This window comes from Podarcis gaigeae, assembly GCF_964106915.1.
Source record: "Podarcis gaigeae genome assembly, chromosome: 6".
NCBI lineage: Eukaryota > Metazoa > Chordata > Lepidosauria > Squamata > Lacertidae > Podarcis > Podarcis gaigeae.
In genome coordinates this window covers 47,943,029-47,967,205 of record NC_139682.1, presented here as the reverse complement: position 1 = coordinate 47,967,205, position 24,177 = coordinate 47,943,029, and the positions used below count along the sequence as shown (strand labels likewise).

Sequence of the window (24,177 nt, the reverse complement as noted above, 5' to 3'; positions counted from 1 at the left end):
TGTTTCTTTTGGTGATTCCCTGTGCTTGTTCGTGTTTCCGTTAGTGTTGACAGGAGTCTTATGATACAGTGATCTCTCTCTCTCAATGAATATTTTATTGATAGAATGCTCTATTTGTAGCAGTAGTTCCTTCATTTGGACACTACTGCTGCCACCTTTGCATTAATGAGTGGCACGTTGTGACACCTTCCCTCTTTGTCAAAAGTTCACAAGGCAGACACACAGACAGGTCCGTCTTGGCTTTCTATGACCTTCTGGTAGCCGATTCTTGTAATGAATTCTGAGGCTCAAGTTATCAGGGCTCCACTGTGACATAACTCTGCTGCATCTCAATCCTTTCACTCTTGCCACTGCCAGCGGGTGGTGCGACTGGACCTAATGGTCAGGGGGTACCTTTACCTTTACTGACATCTGAATCTGCCTTGGTGGACTGTTGCAAGTGCTGTGGTGGTTTCCTCTAGTGAAATTAAGACACTGTCCAGTGTGGCAGTTGGCATACACTCTACAACAAGTGTGCCTCTGGTCTTACTTAGTGCTGACTGGTTTGGTATCAACATTTCTCCCAAACCTTGTTGTGGAGACAGTTGCTCCGATGCTTTGACTTGACTCATCAGGTGTGGAAGTCCAAGTGCATACCTTGGTAAAGATATTGGCCTAGGAATTCACCTTGAAGGAACTTTCCCCATTGCTGGACAAGTACATTGACACAAGTACATTGGAATGAATGGCCAATGATAAGTTGTCATATTTGTCACTGAAAGCATGACTGAAAAATAAAAGAAGAAGAAGGGCAAGGGAAGTAGGGGATTATCTCAGAACCAGCATCTCTAGAGATGGTTTCTACTCAGTCTTCTGCTGTGTTCAGGCTATTACTATCTCAGATCTTAAAGAAGCTCCAGTACATGTCTCCACTGAGGGTGAAGTTCAGGATCAAACCCTTCCTGAATGGAGGATTCACTCACTTTGACAGTTCCACCATCATTCCTGGTTCTGTGATTACTACTCTCTGCAGCATAGCTGTTCCTACAGGGTTTTTGTCCTTCCCCCGACTGAGGAAGTCCTCACATGCTTCCTGGTCTTGCTTCTAGTACAGATTGCTGCCACTTTGATCCCTGGTTGTCCCTGGGATCCTATAGTCAGGAAACATTCTCATTATTCGTCCTGTGATCTCTGTTGTCCTTCAGTACCATAGAAAATTTTTGGAGTCATAGTGTATACTATGGATTATGAACTATGCCATTACGTGTCCACCTTTAACTGGGGACTACTTTCCACATTGATCACATGACCTTCAAAGTTACTCTCACCTCATTTGAGGCATTGGAAGTGATGCTGGCAAACATTTGATATGAAGGGTTTGGGCGAAAGAATCTGGTCAAGGATATCTTGCTGATCTATTCTAACACTATTGGCCTTTTAGATGAAGGTTCTTTCCTATAGGAATAGGAACTTTACTAGTGCTTTTAGCACTTTACTAGTGCTATCTGTATTACCAAACAATGTTCTTGCCTTCCTCCATGTTATGGATGGGAGTGGGACTAACTGTTGGGAGGTTGCAGGGCTGAAAATTTAATTGTAGGAGTTCTGGCTATGAGCACTGGGGAACGTGGACTCATCTAAAGAAGGGAAAAGGAATAAAAGTAAAACAGTTTAAATAACTGACCGGATAATAAAAATGTTCTGAGTAGATAAATATATTAGAAGCTGGTTTGTAGTGATGTTATAGGCACCATTTACTCCATCACTTTGCATTAGCATCTTTACCGCAACTCCAGCAACCCTAATCTCTCCCCGCTGCATGCAAGCAGTATAGGGTACTTTGTTTCAGTAGAGCTGAAGAGGAATTCCTCCACTAGTCCTTGCTAGACGAGTATTATCTTTGTTGGGTCTAAAACAGGCTCCATGATTTTACAATATGCTCTAGTGTCCCTGAAACATTGTGAAGCTGAGCTGCTAATGGCCCTGCTTTGTGAATGTTGTGGTGATTGGCAAAATAAAGTGCTAAGTTGTGATTTTCCTTTCTCACTGAATGTTAACTGAGTTATCCGCAGTATGTGTAAAGAATCCATGACAACAATATTCTTTAAATGTTTGTTTTGTTGTAGATCTTCCATTCTGTAGCTACTCTTCTAAAGACATTACTACTGTATTTTATTTTGGACATATTTCACAACATTTATATACTGTTTGATTGTAAACCTCAAAATGGTTTACATAAAAACTTGCTGGGCTCTCTTGTATAGGTAATCCTTCACTGTGGTTGCAGTGATCTGGAGGCAGTATTTATGTCTCTCAGCACCTATAATGTACCTTTTACTGCAGTATCTGATTTGAATTAGTATTCGAACTTGTAAATAATGCAAGACTTCTGTTCTAATTTTTGGTTCCGTTGTTTTCGCTTGTGAATTACCACTTGATCACTGATCTTCATGTGGAAATGTGAGGAACTGAGACATTAGTCCTGCCTATAGTGGGAGAGAAATGAATCTTTCATAATTATGGAGCACAGTAGCATTACTGCTGTCACTTGACTGTTCAGCACACTATCTGCTCTTGTAAGTACCACAATGGGTGATGTGATTAAAATACAGCTTAATTCCCAGAGTATATAACCTCATAAATTAGTGTTGCTAAGGAGGGGCAATAATATTATAAAACCAGATGAGAGTATTGGCTTTATGCAATGGAATTAAAACAATTTCCCCACTGTATTCGTAATTGCTGTTGTTATTTATTGAGTTTATATACTGCCCGATACCTGGAGGTCTCAGGGTGGTTTATTATTGAGAAGTAGCAGGCAGAATTAGCATAAGAGCAACAAAGCAAAGTTTTACTTAAATTCAATTTAATTTGAGATGTTCTAGTTCTGTCTTTTTTTTAAACTTAAAAATGTTAAATTTCGTAATAAGACCATTTCCCCCACACGTCCACAACCTGGGCAAATTAGCACTGAGCAAGTCATTAATAGCTATTAGATAAGGATTAGACAAGATCATGGCCAACCAGATACCTGTGAGGAAACCCACAAGCAGGAAACCCCCAAGGCCTGCAGAAAACTCTCCTACTAGATGCAGAGGTTTAGCATGCTCCATTGCTGATAAAGATTCAGATCCTGGATATGTGACTATTAGGTGCAAACATGGGGTTGTTAATAAATAGTTATCCTTTATTAGGCATAGCAAACCACACATTATCAAACAGACACCGTATACAAATTGTGCAAAATACGAGCTCAACATAACAAGGTTTGTCCCGGTCAGATCTTTAACTCCAGAGAAAATCAATTTGCATAAATAATACAGTACAGCACTACCTCCCCTACTTTAAAGACATCTCCACTCCTTAGGAATGTTGAGCAAAGAGCAATGATAAACACAACCCCAATTAACTCCATAGTAGAGGAAACTAAAGAAATAACAAACAGCATTCAAGATTTGATGCGTGACCTGAACAAGCCTAGGGCAATCCCCCATGAACCTGCTAACGTGGGCAACAGGAATACAAACAATGATAGGTCTGGGAAAGAGGAGATACTGGCCTTTCTACAGGAGGAATCCCCGGTAAGAGACTCACCCAACCAAGAAAGGTGTTTGCAGACCAAGGGACTGGATCCAACTATATGCCGAATCAACATGATACTATAGATAATCCACCCACACCTCTATCCATAGAACAGACTTTGCCCACAGTTATGGAGGAGGAGCAAGCATGATCAGAAACTACACAGATGTCTGGGGGACTGTTTGAACTCAATCAGAAGATGCACATTGGAAAGCTGGTCACCCCAGCGCTGAGCTGCGTTTGCCCCCAGCCGAGGACCAACCAGAAACCTTCCCAATAGATAACATGGGGTTGTTTCAATACCTCATTTTCAAGTGATGGCATCCAGCATAGTTCCCCTGATCTAATCACTCTTTTGTTTATATTCCTCCAAGAAAATATGTTGATAGAACTTCATTGGAAAACCAGATAGTGTAGTTGCCCTCACTCAGTGGTGTAGTGTGGGTTGTCAGCACCCAGGGCAAGGCAAGTAATTTGTGCCCCCAACCCGTGGATTTGCGCCCCCTAACCCTAACCCCCAGATGTTGCGCCCGGTGTGACCTACCCCCCCTGCACCCCCCACGCTACGCCACTGCCCTCACTGTTTGTTTGTCCTTCTTGGCTTCTTCAGTGGAGCAGCCAACATTGTTGAGCTTTTGTTAGGAGATCGCCCCCTAAAGTTTTTGGGGCAGGCTTTGGTTTGGAGGGCAATGGAAGTACTTTCAATGCTTTTCTATAATTTTTGCCCCCCTTGGCTACGTCCATGATCACACATCATTTAATTACAATAATAGGATACATATAATGGAAGACACTTTTTTATAGACATTGTTTTCAGTATTTGAATATTGGGATGTTTACTATGTCCTTTCTTCTTACTGTACACCCACAGAAATGCATATTTCCATAGTCTCTCCTTGCCTGTCTCTTGGTTGTGTGATGGAGAGCAGATTACTCTCAAAGTGGTAGTGATTATTTACCTTGACAGCAAAGTAATATGTTGGAAGCTAGTTGGTGGTGGACTGGACAAAGTATTAAAACTGCCAGTACTGTTAGGAACCATCTTTGAGGGAAAATTAGTTCCTGTGTGGAATGTCTTTTAACCTTTTAATAAAAATTTTGGTGCATTTTTGCACATCAATGTACTCCACATTGTTATTTATCAGTAACTGAAAAACAAATAGTTAAAAATAAAATTCAGTATGATTAATAATAAATTATTAACAATATATTCTATTATATATATGCTTTATAGGGGTCATTAAAGACATCTTCTAATCCAAATTAAATATATTAAGTAATAAAAAGTATGTGGGCTTGATAATAAATAGAATAACTACTTTCCTATATCATGAATAAATGCAACCTATTCTCTTCTGTGGGATTTCTAATTCTTTCTTTAACATAGAGTTACCAAGTTCCAGCAGTATAACATCTGCAAACCTTTCACTAGCTTTAGTGCTTAAAGTTAATTTTATTATGCTTAATTGTTTCCCAAGTTTCATTAACAGACCCATCTTACTAGGTCTCCAAGTGCTTTACATGACTTTGCCTCTATGTGGAGTGTTTTCATGAGTGTGGTGAGGCAACAGCACAATCTATACCGTGGATATTCTCCAAGTCTTGATTGAAAATAGCCTTTGAGGCAGACAGTGAGATGTAAATTGTGCTTAATGTATTTTCCCACTTGCTGGCTTTCGGAAAAACATGGTCAGAAGCCTGCTGAATCGGTTACTAGAACTGGAGACTCCTGGATCACTTAAGTGTCTGGAATTGCCAATACCACTAAACTGAAAGCTCTTTGGGATACAAATTGTAAAAAAATAAATAAAGGTGCTGTGATTTCAGCTGACATCCATCTTGTTTGGGAACATATGGATTTGACAGCTCTTGAAAATATAATTGGGGAGACCTCACATGTCCTTAACTGCCCAGTTGATTTCTTGCGTATCAAACTTAGGTCAGAAGCTTCCCTAATTTGTTTTTGAATGTTGCCAACAGGACTGACAGAACCATCTGCCTTCCATTTAATTAATTAATTAAATTTGTATACCGCCCTATATCTTTAGATCTCAGGGCGGCTCACAACACGAAATTGTTCATGGCACAACACTCCTGATAACATACCTGTAGGGTCAGATAATATCTGTTAGGAAAGTCAGCGAGTGCTCTGAGATGTGATTGATCCACTGTTGCCCCTCTGTAATTACGTCTGGCAGGAGCTAGTTTTTCCAGATTTGTGGGGATAATTTGCCACTGGTCGCCTCCAGACTGTATTTTGTGGGTGATTCAGTCACATACCAGATTTGCTCAGTTAAAGTAGACTAAAGTGCATTAACACAACAAACCCACTTTAAAGAAAACTGAACTTTTTGTGATAAGGAGAGTGACAGAAAAAGGATAATGATCAATTAATGAGAAGTCATATTACCGCTGCACAAACAAATCAGGGTGAAGTCTCATCATATACTGAATTCCATATAGCCTCCACACAAACAAATCAGAATGAATATTCAATAAGGTACAGACACTATATAAAAGGTATAGGCAAACTCCGGCCCTCCAGATGTTTGGGACTACAATTCCCATCATCCCTAGCTAACAGAACCAGTGGTCAGGGATGATGGGAATTGTAGTCCTAAACATCTGGAAGGCTGGAGTTTGCCTATGCCTGCTATATAACTTCTCTGTGCAAGTTTTGTGCAAGCAAATCAGGATAAATTTTCAATAAACAGGTCATATGGAAATGACCATTGTTACCTATAAGTAATAGATTAGCATCCTAATTTATTATTGGAAATTTTTGATTGAAGCATAGTGCAGAAATATTTTGAGTAACTGATACAAGAACTCAGTTTTCCTGTACTGACATGTTTAATTTTTGAATTTTTGAAGGGTAGATTAGTAAAAATATGGGAGGAAAAGAAACAGCCCTTTTAAATTGAAGTATTACATTCCAAGTGTTTAACTTGAATGTTTTGATTGACAAGCAATTCTCAGTTTGTCTGAAGGCAACTAGCCATTATAGCAAAGGCTAAGATCCCAGATTATTTGGACTGTAAACTGGTGATGGACATTAAGTGTGAAAATATTGTTGAGTGATACGGAAAGGGGGGGGGCATGTCTTCTTTACCTTCTTCTTCGCTACAATATATCCATTTATTCCAATTGTCAATGTCAAAAGGGACTAAAATCTATAAAATTCATAGAAAATCAGCGTGCCAGTTTGCTCAATTACTCTAGGACTCCATCACACCTCCCCTGTCCAGCATAATCCCTCAAGCAAGGTGTCAAGACCCTAATCCTTTCAAATTGCTCTGATCAGCCTTTCCTCCAGACAATGTCAGGTGGCAGACTATGCATATTTGGGACTATTGTTTTCTCATCCCCAGGAAGTGTTTATCTGTGCATATCTCCAGCTCTGCATATTCCCCCCTCCCTCCTCCTTATGTTAATCCGGTGTAGCTCTGCATATTCCCCCCTCCCTCCTCCATATGTTAATCTGTGTAACCCAACCTCCCTTTAATATATTCATGATGTAATCTGTGTAACCAAACCTCTCTTTAATGTATTCATGACGTGTTTTGCACTGTATTCTGGGACATGGAGGGAGTTTCAAAAACTCATGTCACCCCTTTCTCACTGTTCAATCTCGCCTTGAACCTGTTGCGCAATAAACTTGGATCTTCTGCAGTTTGCTCCTGTCTCCGGCTGAGCTCATTTTCCTCCGCAGGGACCCACGGACTTAGTCCGATGAGCTGGGTGGCAGAGCAGCCTCGCACCCAGATTTTTGCCGTAACATTGAGTAACATTGGTATTGTTTCTGACATCAAAGGAGACACACACTGCAAATGCTGCTTATGAACGTGTCTAATTTATTGTGCAATTAATAAACATCCATTTTATCTTTATTCTTCTTTCTTGTTCCATTTCTTTCACCGAAAGCGCTTTCCTAGTTTTCCTGTGCTGCTGATTCTTAATTTTAACTCGGTCAGTAGTTTGACACTTCTCAGCATCGCTAAACATATCTCTGAACCAGATATGGTTTCGAATCATTAAAGTGCATTGACATTGCCCCTTCTGTGTCTTTACTGAAGGAGCAGTTTGTACACAAATAGTTCTTAGCAACCTCTCCCTTCTTCAGACTAGTTACTAATTACAGCCATGTTTCCATAGCTAAGAAGGGTAATTTAACCCCCTAGCATCTAATGATCAGTTTCTCAGTCAGTTCTGCTTTCATAGCTGATACAGTTTCTTTGCTTACCTCTTTCTTTTATTGCTGTTTGTGCGTAGCATATTACAGGATGCAGTTTTTGGTAACCTTGCTCTGTACCTTGAAAGTAAAATAATTTCAGCAAGGAAGTCTGGCACATATCTGGCCTTGGCCATACAAAGCTGACTCTGATTCACATGCTTTGTTTTGGGAAGTTTCCAGCCTTGCTGAAACTTGTTTGTGCCTCTTCTACCTCACTGTGTGGAGAAAGTGATGGCTGAATTGCTGTCCGACGTAGAGATATGAAGACTTGGTGAAAAACAAGGGAGGAATGGTTTTCTCTGCTCCTCCACCATCAGGCCAAAAATAGGACTAATGTTGCAAACAACATTCTGAAAGAGATGCTGGTTGAAATAATTTGGAAATAAGTGGTTTGGAATTATGGGTTGTTTCCAAAGGTTTCTTTCCTTCAGAGAGAGAATAAACTGCAAATCTCCTTTGGGAGAAAGGGTAGGAAAGAAATTAAGGGTTGAACCCAACTTAAGTCATGCTCATAGTAGATCCATTGAAATCATTAAGGTAAAGGTAAAGGTACCCCTGCCCGTACAGGCCAGTCTTGACAGACTCTGGGGTTGTGCGCCCATCTCACTCAAGAGGCCAGGGGCCAGCGCTGTCCGGAGACACTTCCGGGTCACGTGGCCAGCGTGACAAAGCTGCATCTGGCGAGCCAGAGCCGCACACGGAAACGCCGTTTACCTTCCCGCTGGTAAGCGGTCCCTTTTTATCTACTTGCACCCGGAGGTGCTTTCGAACTGCTAGGTTGGCAGGCGCTGGGACCGAGCAGCGGGAGCGCACCCCGCCGCAGGGATTCGAACCGCCGACCTTTCGATCGGCAAGTCCTAGGCGCTGAGGCTTTAACCCACAGCGCCACCTGCGTCCCTATTGAAATCATTACAAACTGCTAACTTAGGTCCATTGATTTTAATGGGTCTACTCTGAATTTGACATAGTTGGTTTCCACCACAAATAAATATAATATATATTTGGACCCAAAATTCAAAGATAGCAAATAACATTGCTACTGTGTGACCAAAGTAGAAAACATATGCTTTGTTCAATTAGTAAACTGATACTTGCATATTGCGGTAAGCCATAGTCTGAAACAAACTAGGATTTACTATGAATGAGCAATGTGCTAGTACACGTTGCTTAAGTCACACACCCTCTTCCCTCCTCCTTTCTTTACCAACCCAGAAAGAAAGAAACTGTGTTGCATGTGGATCATGTGATCTGCTTAGTGCTACATGTGAATCAGGACTGTTGGTTTGTTTCCACACAAACCACAAGAGAAATTCAAGGCTTGTTTGTTTATTCTATGGCTTTCCATTATGGTTGAAAATGATCATTATCTCTCCAGCATCCCAGTTTGTCTGCAGAAAAATGGGGGTTAATATTGGATCTCCAGGGACATGCATCCAAGTGAAGTTGTTCCTTTGTCCTTGTCATAAAGGGAAAGTGTATGGTTAAACCTCCTACTCAGTTGTCACTTCTCTTTGAAATAAAACACCACAACAACTCTATGAGCTGAGGTACTGCATCACGTTGTACTTCTCCAACATGCATATTAATATCTAAGTTGTAAAATACCATTTAGAAAATATTCTAGTATCTCCCTACTGACCTTTGATTTGGTACAGAAAAGAATAAACAGCACAAGCCTTGTAGATGCCAATTCTTATATTAAAATAATTGCTTGTGAAAGTAATGGTGCAGGTTTTTTTGAAGTCTCAGTGTTGCTTGCTATCACACAGACAATATATTCCACCAGTTTATCCATTGCCACTGTTCCAAGGCTTTAAACAGAATTCTCTCAATACTGAAGGATTAGGATCTTTCCAGTTCATAGTGATGGATAACTTAGCAGCTGCTATTAAATTCAAAACTAATGCTGTCCCTGAAGTTCAGAATATTTCAGATATCTCAATATTTAACAGGTTGCAATGCAAGCTATTACTTGACTCCCAGTTTTATTTGTGTAAAACTTGAGGATGTGACCCTAGGGAAAGCATTTTTGAAAACACACTGTGGTCTGCAGTAGTTATTGTCCTTTCTCTTTTCCCCTGAGAACCAACAATTGCAACTGGATTCTTGAACACAATAGCTCATCTTGTTTGCTTTCTAATCAATGTGACCTGGAAAAGCAGCATTTCTAGCACACATATTTTTTCATGATATGTTTTTGGCTGCTTTCACAGATCTGCACTGATATTGGAAGATTTTTAAGGTTAGCTCTAGTATATAATCCTAGTAATGCAGTTGGTAAGGCAGGGCTTGGTTGGCCAGCCTTCTATTTTCTAGTTTACAGCAGTGTCTGCAGCCTGGCTAGCTTTGCAGACACCTTTTAACTGAATAACTGTCTAAAGAAATGCCTGAAGCAGCTGATATTATAGTGATATTCTGTTATATTTTACTCCAAGAAGACCCATTCATCTTAAATAGAACCCAATAAGGCAGACATGTATGTACAAAATATTTTTTTAATGTGATCCCACTGATATCCCAAGATGAAATTGTGCAGGTAGCTCTTAGAAATATTAAATAATCAATACAAATTATTGAAAAATTGTAATCATATTCATATTTAATCCTTTGGAAAAAAAATGTAACTTAATATTAAAATTTAGAGTAAGTCCATCATGTGACATATTGTATTAAAGTCCATGAAGTTCTGAAGAAATTAGTGTTTTTAGTTTTGACACCTCTCAGTCGTGGGCTGAGCTGTTAAGTTTTTTGTGTAGTCCAGCAAGGCCAAAATTGTCACATTTTTGAAATTTCAAACCCTCATAAATAAAAAAAAAACAGTATGAGATAAAAATGTAAAATTTTAGATTTAAACTTACGGTAATTTTAATCATTCAACAAGTGTACAAAATATTAAGAAAATTGGATGACATGAGGTAAAAAGGTTGGATCACTGGAAATGGAAAGACCCTCAACATTTTGGGTTCCAGGTGCTTGCTGAGCTGTGAACAAAGCACTGTGGCATTCACAGTACTGCAGGAAACTTTGAGCTTAATTTGAGGTGGCCTTTAAAATTCTAAGGTGAGGCCATTTATGAAGATCTATTTTGCACTGTATTGCTTTCTGTGTTAACATTTGACACACATTGTGGTTGGTGTATCTCTTTGCAACCATAAACGTCTCCTGTGCTATTGTAATAACCTTACAGTGCAAGATTAATTCTGATTGAGACCCTATTAAGCAGGTGTTGGTACAGGTTTCAATGGAGGTCAATGGTATAGGAACTTGGGCTTGAAGTACATGTTACATTATTATTATTAATTAAATTTGTATACTGCTTTATACCTGCAGGTCTCAGGGTGGTTCACAAAATAAAATTACAATATAAAAACACAAAATACACAATCAAAATATAAACAGAAACAACCAAATAATCCACCAACACATAAAAATAGTTTTATTATTTTATTAAAAAGCACAATTAAAAAGCAGTTTTTAAAATGTAAACGCAGTTCTGTGATTTCTTTCATCTGTGTTTAGTGACATTTTATATATACATATATAAGGCTGTATCTGAGTAGAAAAGTGAGATGCCTAACTACTGTTCACTTCAAAATTGCCCACTCCAAGCTGCTTTCCCCCCCAGAGGAGTGGGGAAGGGAAACTATGGGACTATTTCCCTTTTTGTCCTCTGCCTGAAAAAAGTAGTTTGGGAGAGGTGATTTCAAACTAAGAAAGGACAAGTGTTAAGCAGCACACCTTTCATGTGCTCAGACTGGCAGGCTCCTTTAGTTTTAAAAGCAAACAAACCATGGAGGAAAGAATCTGAACTTGGCATACCATGATGCTTGAGCCTTGGCTACATCATGACAGAATAATGCTGTTTGCTTTTGTACATGTGTCAAAGGTGCTTCATTAGTAAGTTCTGTTGAATCTTTCATCTATTCTCCATTGTTGTTGTTATTTTAAACTGGAGTAATTTTTTAATTGCTGTGAAGGAAGCCTTAATTTAAATGTGTCATTCACCTACATTTAAGCAAAATCAAAATTTTGCAAAGTCAAAGAATAATACATGTGTGAAAAGAAATGACATTCTATTTTAGGGTAACTTATGCCTAATTAATGCCCTTCCACTGCATGGATATTTATGATTTGCTGGAGGCTCTAGGTGTCCAACAGAACTATAAGATGGAAGAAGGGTGTTCAAGCTTTTAAATGGCCCCAGGGTCTTGTCCAGGAGCTGTCAAGACTCTTTGGTGTGGTGTGACTCTGAACTCAGTCTTCTGGTCTAGCAGTGGCATACAGATAGCATAGAATAAATAATCATGCTAGGCACCTTGAGTAGGACAATGAGCCATTATGTGTTTTATATATGTAAACCACCATGTGATCTTTGGATGAAGGGCAGTACAGAAATTTAATAAATAAAATAATATTAATAATACAGTGGTAACTCGGGTTACATACGCTTCAGGTTACAGACTCCGCTAATCCAGAAATAGTACCTCGGGTTAAGAACTTTGCTTCAGGATGAGAACAGAAATTGTGCTCCGGTAGCACAGCGGCGGCGGGAGGTCCCATTAGCTAAAGTGGTGCTTCAGGTTAAGAATGGACCTCCGGAATGAATTAAGTACTTAACCCAAGGTACCACTGTAATAGAAGAGTAACCAAAGTGATCAAAAGCTCCTGGTGGTAACATACTCAGGGATTTCCAAGAATTACATGGACTGGTTTGAGGAAGTCTCTACAAAACCATGAGGCTAGTGCTGCTTCCAGTTTCTCTCCTACGCTGATAGCTACACCTTCATGGGTTACAGAGACCAAAACTATATACAGTACTATATTCTGCACCTCTTTCTTATTGCTTGACATGTCAGCTTGAGGGATTTTATTATGAACAGGATTTTGGGAAGAGTCCCTGCATGAACTCTCTTCCCCAGTTCTATGGAGTCAGCAAAAATCCAGTGATATCCTGAGTAAAAGGACTGAAGATCCATATGGCAATATATTAAATGCCAGCAAGACATATCTAGGAGAGCTTATTTTGGGTCATTTCCTTATGAGAATTTCATCCACTCAAACCCTTGCATAGGAAATTAAATCTAAACCATAGTAGTACAGAGATGCTGTTGGATCAGCTTCTGGGTTGTATGCTGTGTTCCCGGAAGCTCTGTAAGCTATTATTTTTCACATAGGGCACATATGAGGCAATGTGATTATAAAGATCCTAAATTTGTGTCCAGGAACTGCTTGTTACCATGATTAGAGTGAAGGGGAAATTGGGAGAGACTGTTTCCTTTCTGGCACTGGATGGAAGACTACAAGACTGAATTATATTTCTAATTGCTTTTACAGCGTGTCTTCAATGATCTCAGTGGCTCAGTGACTCTATCCTGGATTGGTGACAGCACTGGGGTAAGTAATACAGATAGGTTGAATGGATTTTTAAATATTAATTTCCAAAGGAACAAAAGCACAACACGTGAAATAATAATTCCTCCAAGTGCATGACTCAGGACTCTCAATAATGGGAGTTTTACTTTAATCTTGCCACTTGGAAAAGTAGGGTCGTTCCTGTTTGAGGGGTCATGAATAATGATCCTCTTCAGATGTAGGTGTTGCAAGCCATTTGGGTTCTTCTTTTAGCTATTACCTTCCTACTCATGGCCAAGGAAGAAGGGACACAGTGTAGGTGTTGTGTATATTGGATGACTCACTCTGGATTTGGTAAGAAGTGTCTAACTGCCCATCCAGACTTGAGGTGAGAATTGCTTCAATACTGAAGTCTTCCTGAGGAGGAGGAGGAGGAAGTACTCACCACCTCTTTCTTCACATCCGGCACAGAGAAATGCATCTCTCTTTGAAAGTGTAAGCAACAACCAATGTTCCAGGCACACTGAAGAATTGCACTATATAGATATTGTTGGGTTCTGCTTCCCATTTCTCCCTCTGCTGCATCCTGTTGCATGGCTGATACCAGGTGTCAGTTGAGGGAGAAGGAAGCCTAATAGAACTAATATCTCAGCTGAACTGCCGGAGTGGTCCAGCTGTCCATCTCTTAAAACTCACCCCTGCCTCCATTTTTTTAAAAAAGTAAACTATTTATCAGCAAACTTCCTCTTCTGGTTAGAGTTTAGCTGTTTCTGCTTCTTGCCTAATGGCTAACCGTGCAATGCCAGTCATGGCTACTCAGAAGTATTTCCTGTTGAATTCATTGGGGCTTAATTCCAGGTAAATGGGGTTAGGATGGCAGCCTTAGAGAAACTCGATAAGAGTAAGATAAAATTGGATTCGGAATCCAATTTTATGACAATGTGTGATAATTCCAAAATGCAATATGATGTGCCCTAACTTACCAGGTTTACTAGGCTGCTGATATACAAAGGGATTATGGTACAATTTTGGGCTAAAGTAACATCTTTTATTGTTCTGTAGAGATTAGCTATTTTATATTGTTCTGAGAGATTAGCTATTAACTAAGAAACCTGTGTCAGGCCAATTATGTATACCAGAGATTAAGCGAGTTTTTCTCTCTTAGGGAAAAAACACCTTGACACTTCAAGCTAGGATGTCAAAGCACGGGTGACTTTGTTAAGAAGTAGCTTTTCTAAAATGTCATCAAACAGAATAAAAGAAGTTGCAAAGATAAGACATAGCATTAAAAAAAATAAATGCAAAATGAATTCTAGTGAATGTTGGTGTATTCAGCTGACCTTTATAAACCCCTCCACACAAGTTTATAATGTTTCTGAAACATTTTTTAAAAACGTGTTGTGAATTGTACTTGTGATGAAATATGCATGACAGCAACCCAACATGACAAAATAAACCCAATTAAAATCATAAACTTGTGTTAGCTCAGCCATGTATGTACCCCCAAATATGTGAATTTGTCCTTATTGGGATGTGATGGTTACCTGGCTTTTAGACAGTGTGTGTGCTGGTGGTTGTTCTCAGACTATTGTTGCTAACAGGTTTCTCTCTTTCCAGGTTATTCTTGTATTGACCACATTTCAGATACCTCTGGTAATCATGAGTTTTGGACAGTCTAAGCTCTACAGAAGGTGAGAGCATTGTGTTGTGAATGTCTATGAACTGAAATACACATTGTAATGAAGCCAAGAGCTTGCTGCCGATTCTTATATATGAGGATTTGTGAGCAGCCTCACATTGCCTATGTACAGTGGTTAGGGACAGAGCTTCTAAACTAGTGATAGGTCACCCTCTTTACAAAGCCAGTGATGAATAGCAGGTTGAATAAGTGGGCAGTGTTGCATCCTGAGGTCTACCCTGTCTTGGGAGAGTCAAACTTTCTGACATGTAAAGAGGCACAAGCTGACCAAAAGCCCAGCAGCAATCATTGAGGGATTTGCTGGTTTAATAATAAGTCATATACTAAGTGGTGTATTCTTTGTCAGAGGCAGTTACCTCTGCCTTTTAAACAATGGATATGCTACTTTATTATCTAGCTTGCCTTAAGGGACTGTAAGTAAGCCATCCCCCTTCTGCCTGCCTGTTGGAAATCCTACAGGTGTAAGCTCCTTACTGACTGCTGCTACTGGTGTCAAGAAGCTTGAGAGGGTTTGAAAAGCTCACCTCTATTATCTTTCCCCATGCTTCCTGCTAGGATAGAGCTTGTGTGAACCACAGACCAAACTGCACTTTCTTTAGGTGTGGTTCCTTGCCAGACAGAAGCCAGACAGATCTTTCCTTCCTTGTTTCTTTGGTGCGGCTGAGCTTCTCTTTTTTAGCGGCTGGAGAAAATCAGTTGCACCACAGACAGCAAGTCTTAAGAGCAATTCCCTTTGGCTAGGAGTAGCATCTGCTAAGAGTGGTGTGCAGTGGTGGCACCCTTTTTCCCAGGCCCATTGGGAAAAGTAAAGGGCAGCTGAGAAGTTCAGGCACTCACCAAATTTTGCTGCCCATTTTGGCAGCTGGAATAGGCTTACAAGTGACCCTGCTTAAAAATGGCTCACATATGCAAAGTGTGACAAATTTAAAACGCCAGGTATCCTGAGAAAGAGAACTGGGAAAGACTCTAGCCTTTGTTATTAGTTTAGAAAAGGTTTAGGCACTCTTTGCCATGTGCAGTTCTCTAACTTGAGGCTTCTGAAAGTGTAGGGATAGCATGGCTGGGTAGAGTTAGTCTTGCAAGAGGCCAAGACTTCTTATGGGAGTCTTGGCTGGTTACATGTGGAACTTGTAGGGTTAGTTTGTACATTACGGCTACAATATAGAGCAAGGAGCTTCACACTGAACAAGTCCCTCCCTTGGAATATTTACCCGGCCCTGCCTTTGTTTTCTTGTGGATGCCAGGCGAAGTCCATCCTGCCCTCTTGGGTGTTCCCCAGCACATGGTTACTTTCACTAGTGTTTCCTCCTTTTAGACTGAATGCTCTTTTGTGGATTTTTAGTAACTGGCTGTCGATAAACAAGCAACTTTCTCTGCTGAGGGGCTTCCCTTTAATAAATGATCACCCTTGCACCTCCATTGATTCCCTGGCTTTGAAGCTGGAAGTGCTTTACGTCACTACCTCAGACGTGTTCCTGTTTTAACTCTCTTACAAGTTGCCAGAGAGCTGTAAGCATGGGCAGTTAGCCCTGGGGAGATGGTTTACAAACCAAAGTTCAAGGAGGAAGTGCAGGTGTCCATTTTGAGTTGTATTAAAACATTCAATATAAAGTGAATAGGAAAAGTAATAGGTTACCTTAAAAATACAGAGCATAAGCAGCAATGTTCTAGCTAATTAAAGACTGAGTACCTTTTTCCAGCTTCAGCTAGTACGCTAGGTATTGCTGTTCTGGGACAGGGATAGCTTGGCCACAGTGGTGCATGATTTGGTAACCTCTGGACTGCACTGTTGCAGTGCACTGCATGTGGGCCTACCCCAGAGGTTGGTTTGGAAATTGCAGCTAGTGCAGCCCAGCTTTTGGGTAGAACAGCTCTGCACTAGTGTATTACAACAGTGCTGAAAGCCCTGTACTGGCCACCAGTACATTTTCCAGCTAGTGTACATAGCCTTAAATGGCCTAGTACCAGGTTACTTTAAGAACTGCCTTGTGCACCAGCCAGATCAATGTGATCATCTGAAGAAGCTGTCCTGCCTGTTTCACAGGTATCCTGTATTAGTTTTTACATGTTCAGATGTTGCTACTATGGTAGGGTTGCCATACATCTGGAAGATCCCAGACATACCTGGAACACTGCAGGCGGAAGCAGGGTCCAGGCAGAAAATCCGGGGTATGACAACCCATACCAGCATTGTTGTTTTTGCGATTTCCCCGGAGCTCAACAATTTTTGTGCCTAGATTTTTACTTTATGAAATATGGCAAGCCCACAGTATGGTACTATGGTCCTGGTGTTTGGATGAAAAATTCTTTAAAAATCTCAACAACTTTGCGAGTGTCAGAAACTTTACTACAAACATAGGCTCACCACATTATTGAAACAAAGGTTACGAGGGCTGTTAAGTGACCTCCACAGGGTGACCATAAAATGGTTTGGTTCCTTCTATCATTTTTTTGGTGTGTTCTATTGTTTTAAGAGGCCTCCAGACACAAATGGCTGCATCTGCAAAACTATCCTGTACTGAGGAGCTTTTACACTTACAATGTCTTTTTTTTTTTGCACTGTAGTGAAGACTATGGGAAAACTTTCATAGACATTACGGATCTCATTAACAACACTTTCATCCGGACAGAATTTGGAATGGCCATTGGACCAGAAAATTCAGGGAAGGTAGGATGTGGGCTTTGTTCCTATTTCTCCAGCTGCTTAACAAGTTTACAGTGTTGCACAATATAGCCTAGTTGTCCATATCATATTATATCTCTGAAGTACAGATTTCTGCTACAAAATCTCTACCTACCTACCTATCCAACCTACTCGCCACTGACTTGCTATATGACCTTGAGAAATAGCATCCTGCTTGATGCTTCCTGGTTGTGTGTTGGAGCCATTACCTGCTTTTTCCAGTTTACCTGATTGTAGATTAAATCAAACCGTTACAGTACCTACGCAATCACGCAGTGTTCTAGGCATGGCTGTGTGATTTTCACAAAGTCTCGTCCTCAGAGCAGCTCAGTTTCCTTGGCAGAACATTCTGTAGTGTGCTGTACAAAGTTTGATCCTAAAGCAGGTTGCATAAGACATATTTCTAATAGTCAAATGATTGGTGGTGGTTTATAGGGTTTCTACTACTTTTTCTGGACTTGTTAGTTTGCTGCCAAAACAGAAATAATGTTTACACCAACATTATTGGTTTTATTCAGGTCATCACTGTTTCCTTTGGTCTTTATGGGTTTGGTTTATTCCCACATGTCTTCCAGATGGATGTGAGAAAAAATGTTACATCCTTTTAGATTGTCTTAAAAAAATTAATGGAGTTCAGCTAAGCACTCATATCCTAGTGAAGCAGTCCCTTTGCACTAATTTGCATAGCAAACTTGCAGAAGGAGCATAAGCACAAGAAACACTAAGGGTTAGTGAGGATTTCTGTTCTCCCACACAGTTGGGATTTTTATTCTGGTTTCTGCCAACTTCAAAACTGCAGAGTTTCAAATAGCTTCAGGTGACTTCTTTATTTGTGATAAACTAGAAGCACAGATATGTTGAGAAGGGACACTGATCTTTATTTTTCTGACTAGGTGATACTGACGGGGGACAGACCTAGACCATACCATACAGGAAGAATATTTCGATCATCTGATTTTGCTAAGAACTTCCAGTTGACAGATATTCCTTTCCATCCTTCAACTCAAATAATTTATCACCCTCAGAATTCTGATCTGTTGTTGGCCCTCAGTATTGAGGTAAGGATTTGGGAAGAATAGAGCTGTTGGTTCACTTATTCACTGGTATAATTTAGGCACTGAATCTAGGCTCCAAGAAGCCATTTATGGCTCCTTCAGACATCCTTTTTATTATGCATTCATGATGATTTGGACTTACGATGGTATTGGGGCTGTTATTCCTGATCCCACTTTCAATACTGTTTAAACCTGAAAAAGTTCTAGAGTGGGTACACTGCTTCATTTTCAGCTTATCCCATAATGTCCTGTTGAAATCCTTGTAACCTTTCATACCGCAAATGTTTTGCTTTAGTTTTTGTTCTGCTTTTATGGTACTGTAGTACTGCTCCAAACAGCAATAATGGCGTAATAGCATTGCAGAACAACTAATAAAGTGGAATGATGGATGGTCCAGTATCAATCCACCACAATTATTGCATCAGTGACATGTTGCAGAATTCACCCACTAAAAAGCTCCAGTCCGGAGAGACTCTTAAAGTATGTTTGGGTGGGTGGGCAGGAGGGCTTGGCTCTTGTATGACCCCTTGTGGTAATAATTGGCAGCGTCATAGTTCCTGTCTCATCAATACAGCAGTTGTATGGTCATAGTTACTGCTTTGCCCTAAGTGCTGTGTTACATAATGAAAGTGTGGGGTATATTTTAAATGAAACTCATTGCATTGGCTGCATGAAGTTCTTTTCTAACAGGACTATGAGATTCTGTATATAGGTGAATCAAGCTGCTTTAAGAGATACAGTCTGACTCAGTGGCAGAACTGAAGTATGGAAGCATCAGCTGGTCAAGAAAATGTGTCCATTCTGTTACTGCCTTCTGTTGTGTTTCTGGCCCCAATTCAAAGTGTTGATAATGAACTTTAAAGTCCTAAATGATTTGACACTAGGATGTTTAAAATATTGTCCTCTCCCATATGAGCTTTCCTGCCCTTAAAATCTGTTATGGAGGTTCTCTTTCATGTCTCACCAACATCTGAGTTGTGCTTGGCTATACACAACTGCGCCTTCTCTGTGGGCTCACCAACACTTCAGTTACTCTCTAAAGGGGAGTCACATCTTGACCCTTCTCTGATGGTGTTCCACTGCTGTGCAAGGATGTATTTTCCAGCAAAAAATTGATCTACCAAATTGCTAATCTTATTCTCTGTGATATGTTAGATATGTTTGCTCTGCTGCCTCTTTTCTCTGCCTTACTGATTATTTTGCATTTTATTTTTTAATATGTTAGTTGGATTGTAAACCACCTTGAGCATTTTCAATGGAAATCTGGGCTAAAATATTTTTTAATGAATATTTTTAGCTCAGACTTGAAAATGCTAAGCAGATGATGAATAATCCTTTTTTAATGTTTTCAGGGCAGCCTGTGGGTATCTAAGACCTTTGGTGAGAAATGGAAAGAAATACACAAAGATGTTTGCCTGGCCAAATGGTGAGCAGCTGAAAAACAAACATGTTCCCCAGGGAGAGTTAGTAGTTTAATGTTCTCTTGATTACACTAGAGCTGGCTGCTTGCAAAAACAGAAAGATAACTCTCTTTGGGATGAAATTCTCTTGGTCCCCAATAGCCTTTCTTGTGGTCATGTTTGTACTGTATGCTTTTTTTAAAAAAAGTTGCTGTAATGCCTTCTGCATACACTGAGGTTTGCACTACTTGAACACTTAGCATATGCAGAAAGAGCTCTATATAAAGGGGCAACTTGGTAGCTGTGTGTTAAATTTTCCAGCTTGGGATCATTTTCACCTTCAGGGTACCAGGGCTGTTTGGAGAGTAGATCCAATAGCTTGGCAGTAGAGCACCTGCCTTCTGTATCGAGGGTCCCAGATTTCATCCCTGACTTTTCCAGTTAAGTGGCTCTCTGTGCCAGTTGTTGAATTAGCTAGCTTCTTTGCTCTCAGGACTTTGCTCTCAGTGTCCTTCCCCTTGACTTTTTCCAGGGGCTCTGGCATGACCATTTTCTTCACCACATTCCTGAATGGCTCTTGTAGTAAGTATTCCCAAGTACAGCAAGTAATAATGATACATGTTAGTTGTTTAACAACTCACTTGCGGACAGTCCATTTCTGAAGATGGCTTCAAGTGCTGGTTCTCACCCTTTTTAAACAGCTTGGGAACACAGTGTGTAACGGACACCACTTCTCTCACTGAGCATGCTTAAATAACACAATCTTCACCAGAGGCCCTAATCTAAGCTGGATGGCTTTAATCAGTTATTTTTACTGATTCTTCTGATGGTGTTGCTCAAATTTTGGGTTATGTTGGGTTATGTTGAGTTTTATTTTGTATTTTGATACTGTGCTTTATTATTATTATTATTATTATGAGCCATCCTTGGAGTTCTGCTAAACCGAAGAGCAGCATACCTATGTGTTAAACAAGATTAGCACTGTGCTGGCTAGCCAGCACCTCAAATGGACCTAGCATCGCCCTGCTTTAATGAATAAGGCCTTTGAAGCTGTTTTTTTTTTCATTTGCTCTACAGCACCTTTCATACATACTTGAAAAGGGCACCATATGTTGAAGCAGTTGCAGAGTCCAGCCCCTAAGGCCTACCCCCTGCATGATTGACCACAGATGCCTGCAAAAGAGTAGCCTATGCAATTAGACTTTTTTTTTGCTGCACGTTTCCAGGCTCATTGACATTTCAGGGACATTGGGGGTGGGGTTAGGGATGGGAAACTACAGGCTCATGGGGCAGTGGTGTGGCCTTGCAACCCCTTCAATGGATGAAATCTCTTTGCTGTGTGTATTTCATGAAGAGTGCTTCTCTATCTCTCTAATCGGGACAATGTTCATATACTTCCTCTTTCACAAGAAGCTGATCTTGGGTTACTTGAGCTGAAAAGGACCAAAGACTTTGGGAAGACATTCAAGACTATAGGAAGCAAAATCTACTCCTTTGGTCTTGGAGGACGCTTCCTCTTTGCATCTGTGATGACAGAAAAGGTAGGAAATTCACTGTTCTCTTTTTCTGTTTCCATAGGTCCCAGGAGTTTAGTTTACAGTGGGTCCCACCCCTCTATGATAGAAAGCAAAGGAACCACTGTTTGTAGAATGTTGATGTATATTAGTTCATTTTTAATGCAAGTGGCTTTTTCTAGTCTGAGGGCCATTTTCATCCTTGGCCAACCCTCCAGCTGTAGAAGTGGCCAGAAGTGGCTGACTGATCAGGCATCCAGGCCAAGGTTTAGCACCACTGATTTTTCAGTTTAAAAATTTGGGCAAGGTTCATGTAATCAGCCCTGTCAGCAGAAACCCTGTGCAAGAACTTCTACTTGCGCAACGGAGCTTCCCTGCCTCCACTCCTGTGCCCCCCAAAATTTGCTTGGTGGGATGTCAGGATAAACCCTCAAACAGTGCAGAAATGGCAACCTGGGATGCCTGTACAGATGGAACGACTGGAAGAGCTTGATGTTAAATTCCACTCAGTGATTTCACTCCTTAATAAAGATAACAGTTCACTATGCAGTGAGGAAGTGCCCCTACAGCTCCCATCCCAAGATATAGTATCAGCTCGATAAATAAGGGAGGGGATTCCTTATTTAGTATACTATCAAGATTACGTAGTGTGAATTTCTGGTATCCGTCATGGAATAACCTCCTATATAAACACCAATAGTATCTAGGATGTGGTAGTAATTCAACAACACTATCATTGCCTTCACTAGGGCACTACAAGACGAATCCATGTGTCACTGGATCATGGAGAAACCTGGAACATGGCACAACTTCCTTCAGTTGGACAAGAGCAGTTTTACTCTATCTTGGCAGCTAATGATGACATGGTGTTCATGCATGTAGATGAGCCTGGAGGTGAGAGAAGACAGTTTGGTGTGGTGTATACTTAAAAATCTTAAAAAGTTCTGGATTTCAACATGCATTTGATGTGGGTTGCAAAACTTCGTATGGTTCATGAAGAGAACCAGCTCTTAAAATGTGAAGATGAACAGTATAGCATATAGGCACCTAAGGTTAATCCTTGAAATAACATATATGCGCTCATAATGAAAAAGCATTTGAATCATACAGTTGGTAAAGAGACTGCCAGATCATCCCTTAGGGAAGGACAGTTGTAGTTGCGTCCACACACTTGAAATCCTGGTGTCTCCCCGCTGTTCTCACTCTTGTTCTGTCAAGAACCCTGTGGCCCTGTTCATTTGTTTCATATAGTCCTCACTTATTTCCCAATCCAGTTTATTGTAATAGTTTTAGGCAGCTTTGAAATTGACATAAGGATAGGTCTACCAGCTTTCTAGGCCTGGTAATCTCAAATTAATGGTGATGTTGATAATACTGAGATGAGAGCCCCATTCCTTAGGGACTCTTTGGAAGGACCCCCTCCCTGCAACCTGTTGTTTTTCTTGCAGATACTGGGTATGGGACAATTTATACCTCTGATGACCAAGGCATCATATATTCGAAGTCCCTAGAAAGGCATCTATATACCACCACAGGGGGAGAGACGGACTTCACCAATGTGACCTCCTTGCGAGGCATCTACATCACTAGTGTGCTCTCAGAGGGTAAGTACTCAATTTCTGCATGGCGTCATGGGGACATGGATTCTAGATTGGCTGTAATTGAAGATTGAGGAATCTGTTAGGAAAGTAGCTGAAACTTTTCAGTGAGATGGAATTGAGGCATTTCTGGGAGATCCATTTGGCAGATCCATAATGCTTATGTTTGCTAATTTGTTTGAAATAGCTTGTTTTGAAGCTAGGTTTTCTCATAGGTGCTTTGTTTCATAGGAAACAATCATGTTACTGTCTTAGTTTGTCGAGGACAAGTTCACTTGTCTTGCAGTACTGGTCTCTTCTGCTTTTACGAAGTTAATAGGAATAATCAACATTGATCTGTTCCTGTGCTTACTATGTCTGTTAATACCCATCCTGTAAAGCAGGGACGGGAGACCTGTGCTTCTTCATATAGTCAGTTCTTATTATTCCCAGCAAGCATGGTCAAGAGACAGGGATGATGGGAGTTGTAGTCCAGCAACATCTGGAGAGCCACAGGTTTCCCATGTATACCAGAGAGTTACTTAGTTTCAGCCCAGGTTGAATCTCTTTAGACAGTCTGAGTGAAGTAAGGAAGCCAAACTGTTAAACTGTGTTGTAAGGTTGACAGTTCCTATAGATGGGAATCAGGAGTGCCTTATTTGAAGCAGAAAGATGACACATCTGCACAGGGGCTGGAGCTTTAATATCAAGCTGTGAATACTGGAAAGGTTGTCCCTGAAATAATGGCTGATGGCCTGACATTGAACTCAGCCGGTGTGCAGCAGGAGCCAACCCAATGAGTCTCAACAGCGCAGTGTGGGACTAGGTTTGCAGTCTTACTCAGTTTTCAAAGTTTGGTCCTCCTTTGCAAGATGTCTTGTCTTTTTGAATGCTTGGAATGTTGCTTCATGGCATGGGAATAAAAGAAAGCATTCATTTTTTTAATTATAGCAGGTGGCATTCAACCTTTGCATCCCATTAGTGAAAGCATTTCCACTTGTGCCACAGGGCTCTTCCCCCCCCCCCCACCTTCAGCACTTACTCCACACCCTCCCCAAATATAATCTAGATGGTTGGGGAAACCCATGGAACAGATTTAGGG

At 40.5% G+C, this 24,177-nt stretch overlaps 1 protein-coding gene across 2 annotated transcripts in view; it reads left to right on the top strand.

The window, feature by feature from the left end:
* SORT1 (sortilin 1) overlaps positions 1 to 24,177 on the top strand; it is a 49,436-nt gene that overhangs the window by 11,693 nt on the left and 13,566 nt on the right. Inside the window, exons 2-10 of one of the 2 annotated variants that reach the window (XM_083745184.1) lie at positions 13,130 to 13,189; positions 14,765 to 14,838; positions 17,412 to 17,514; positions 18,423 to 18,587; positions 19,937 to 20,010; positions 20,517 to 20,566; positions 21,398 to 21,525; positions 22,248 to 22,392; positions 22,947 to 23,102. In XM_083745184.1, coding sequence (XP_083601310.1) covers positions 13,130 to 13,189; positions 14,765 to 14,838; positions 17,412 to 17,514; positions 18,423 to 18,587; positions 19,937 to 20,010; positions 20,517 to 20,566; positions 21,398 to 21,525; positions 22,248 to 22,392; positions 22,947 to 23,102 — 955 coding nt within the window. Of the gene's footprint in view, positions 1 to 13,129; positions 13,190 to 14,764; positions 14,839 to 17,411; positions 17,515 to 18,422; positions 18,588 to 19,936; positions 20,011 to 20,516; positions 20,567 to 21,394; positions 21,526 to 22,247; positions 22,393 to 22,946; positions 23,103 to 24,177 lie in introns of both variants that reach the window. The other variant, XM_083745183.1, reaches the window with a different exon arrangement.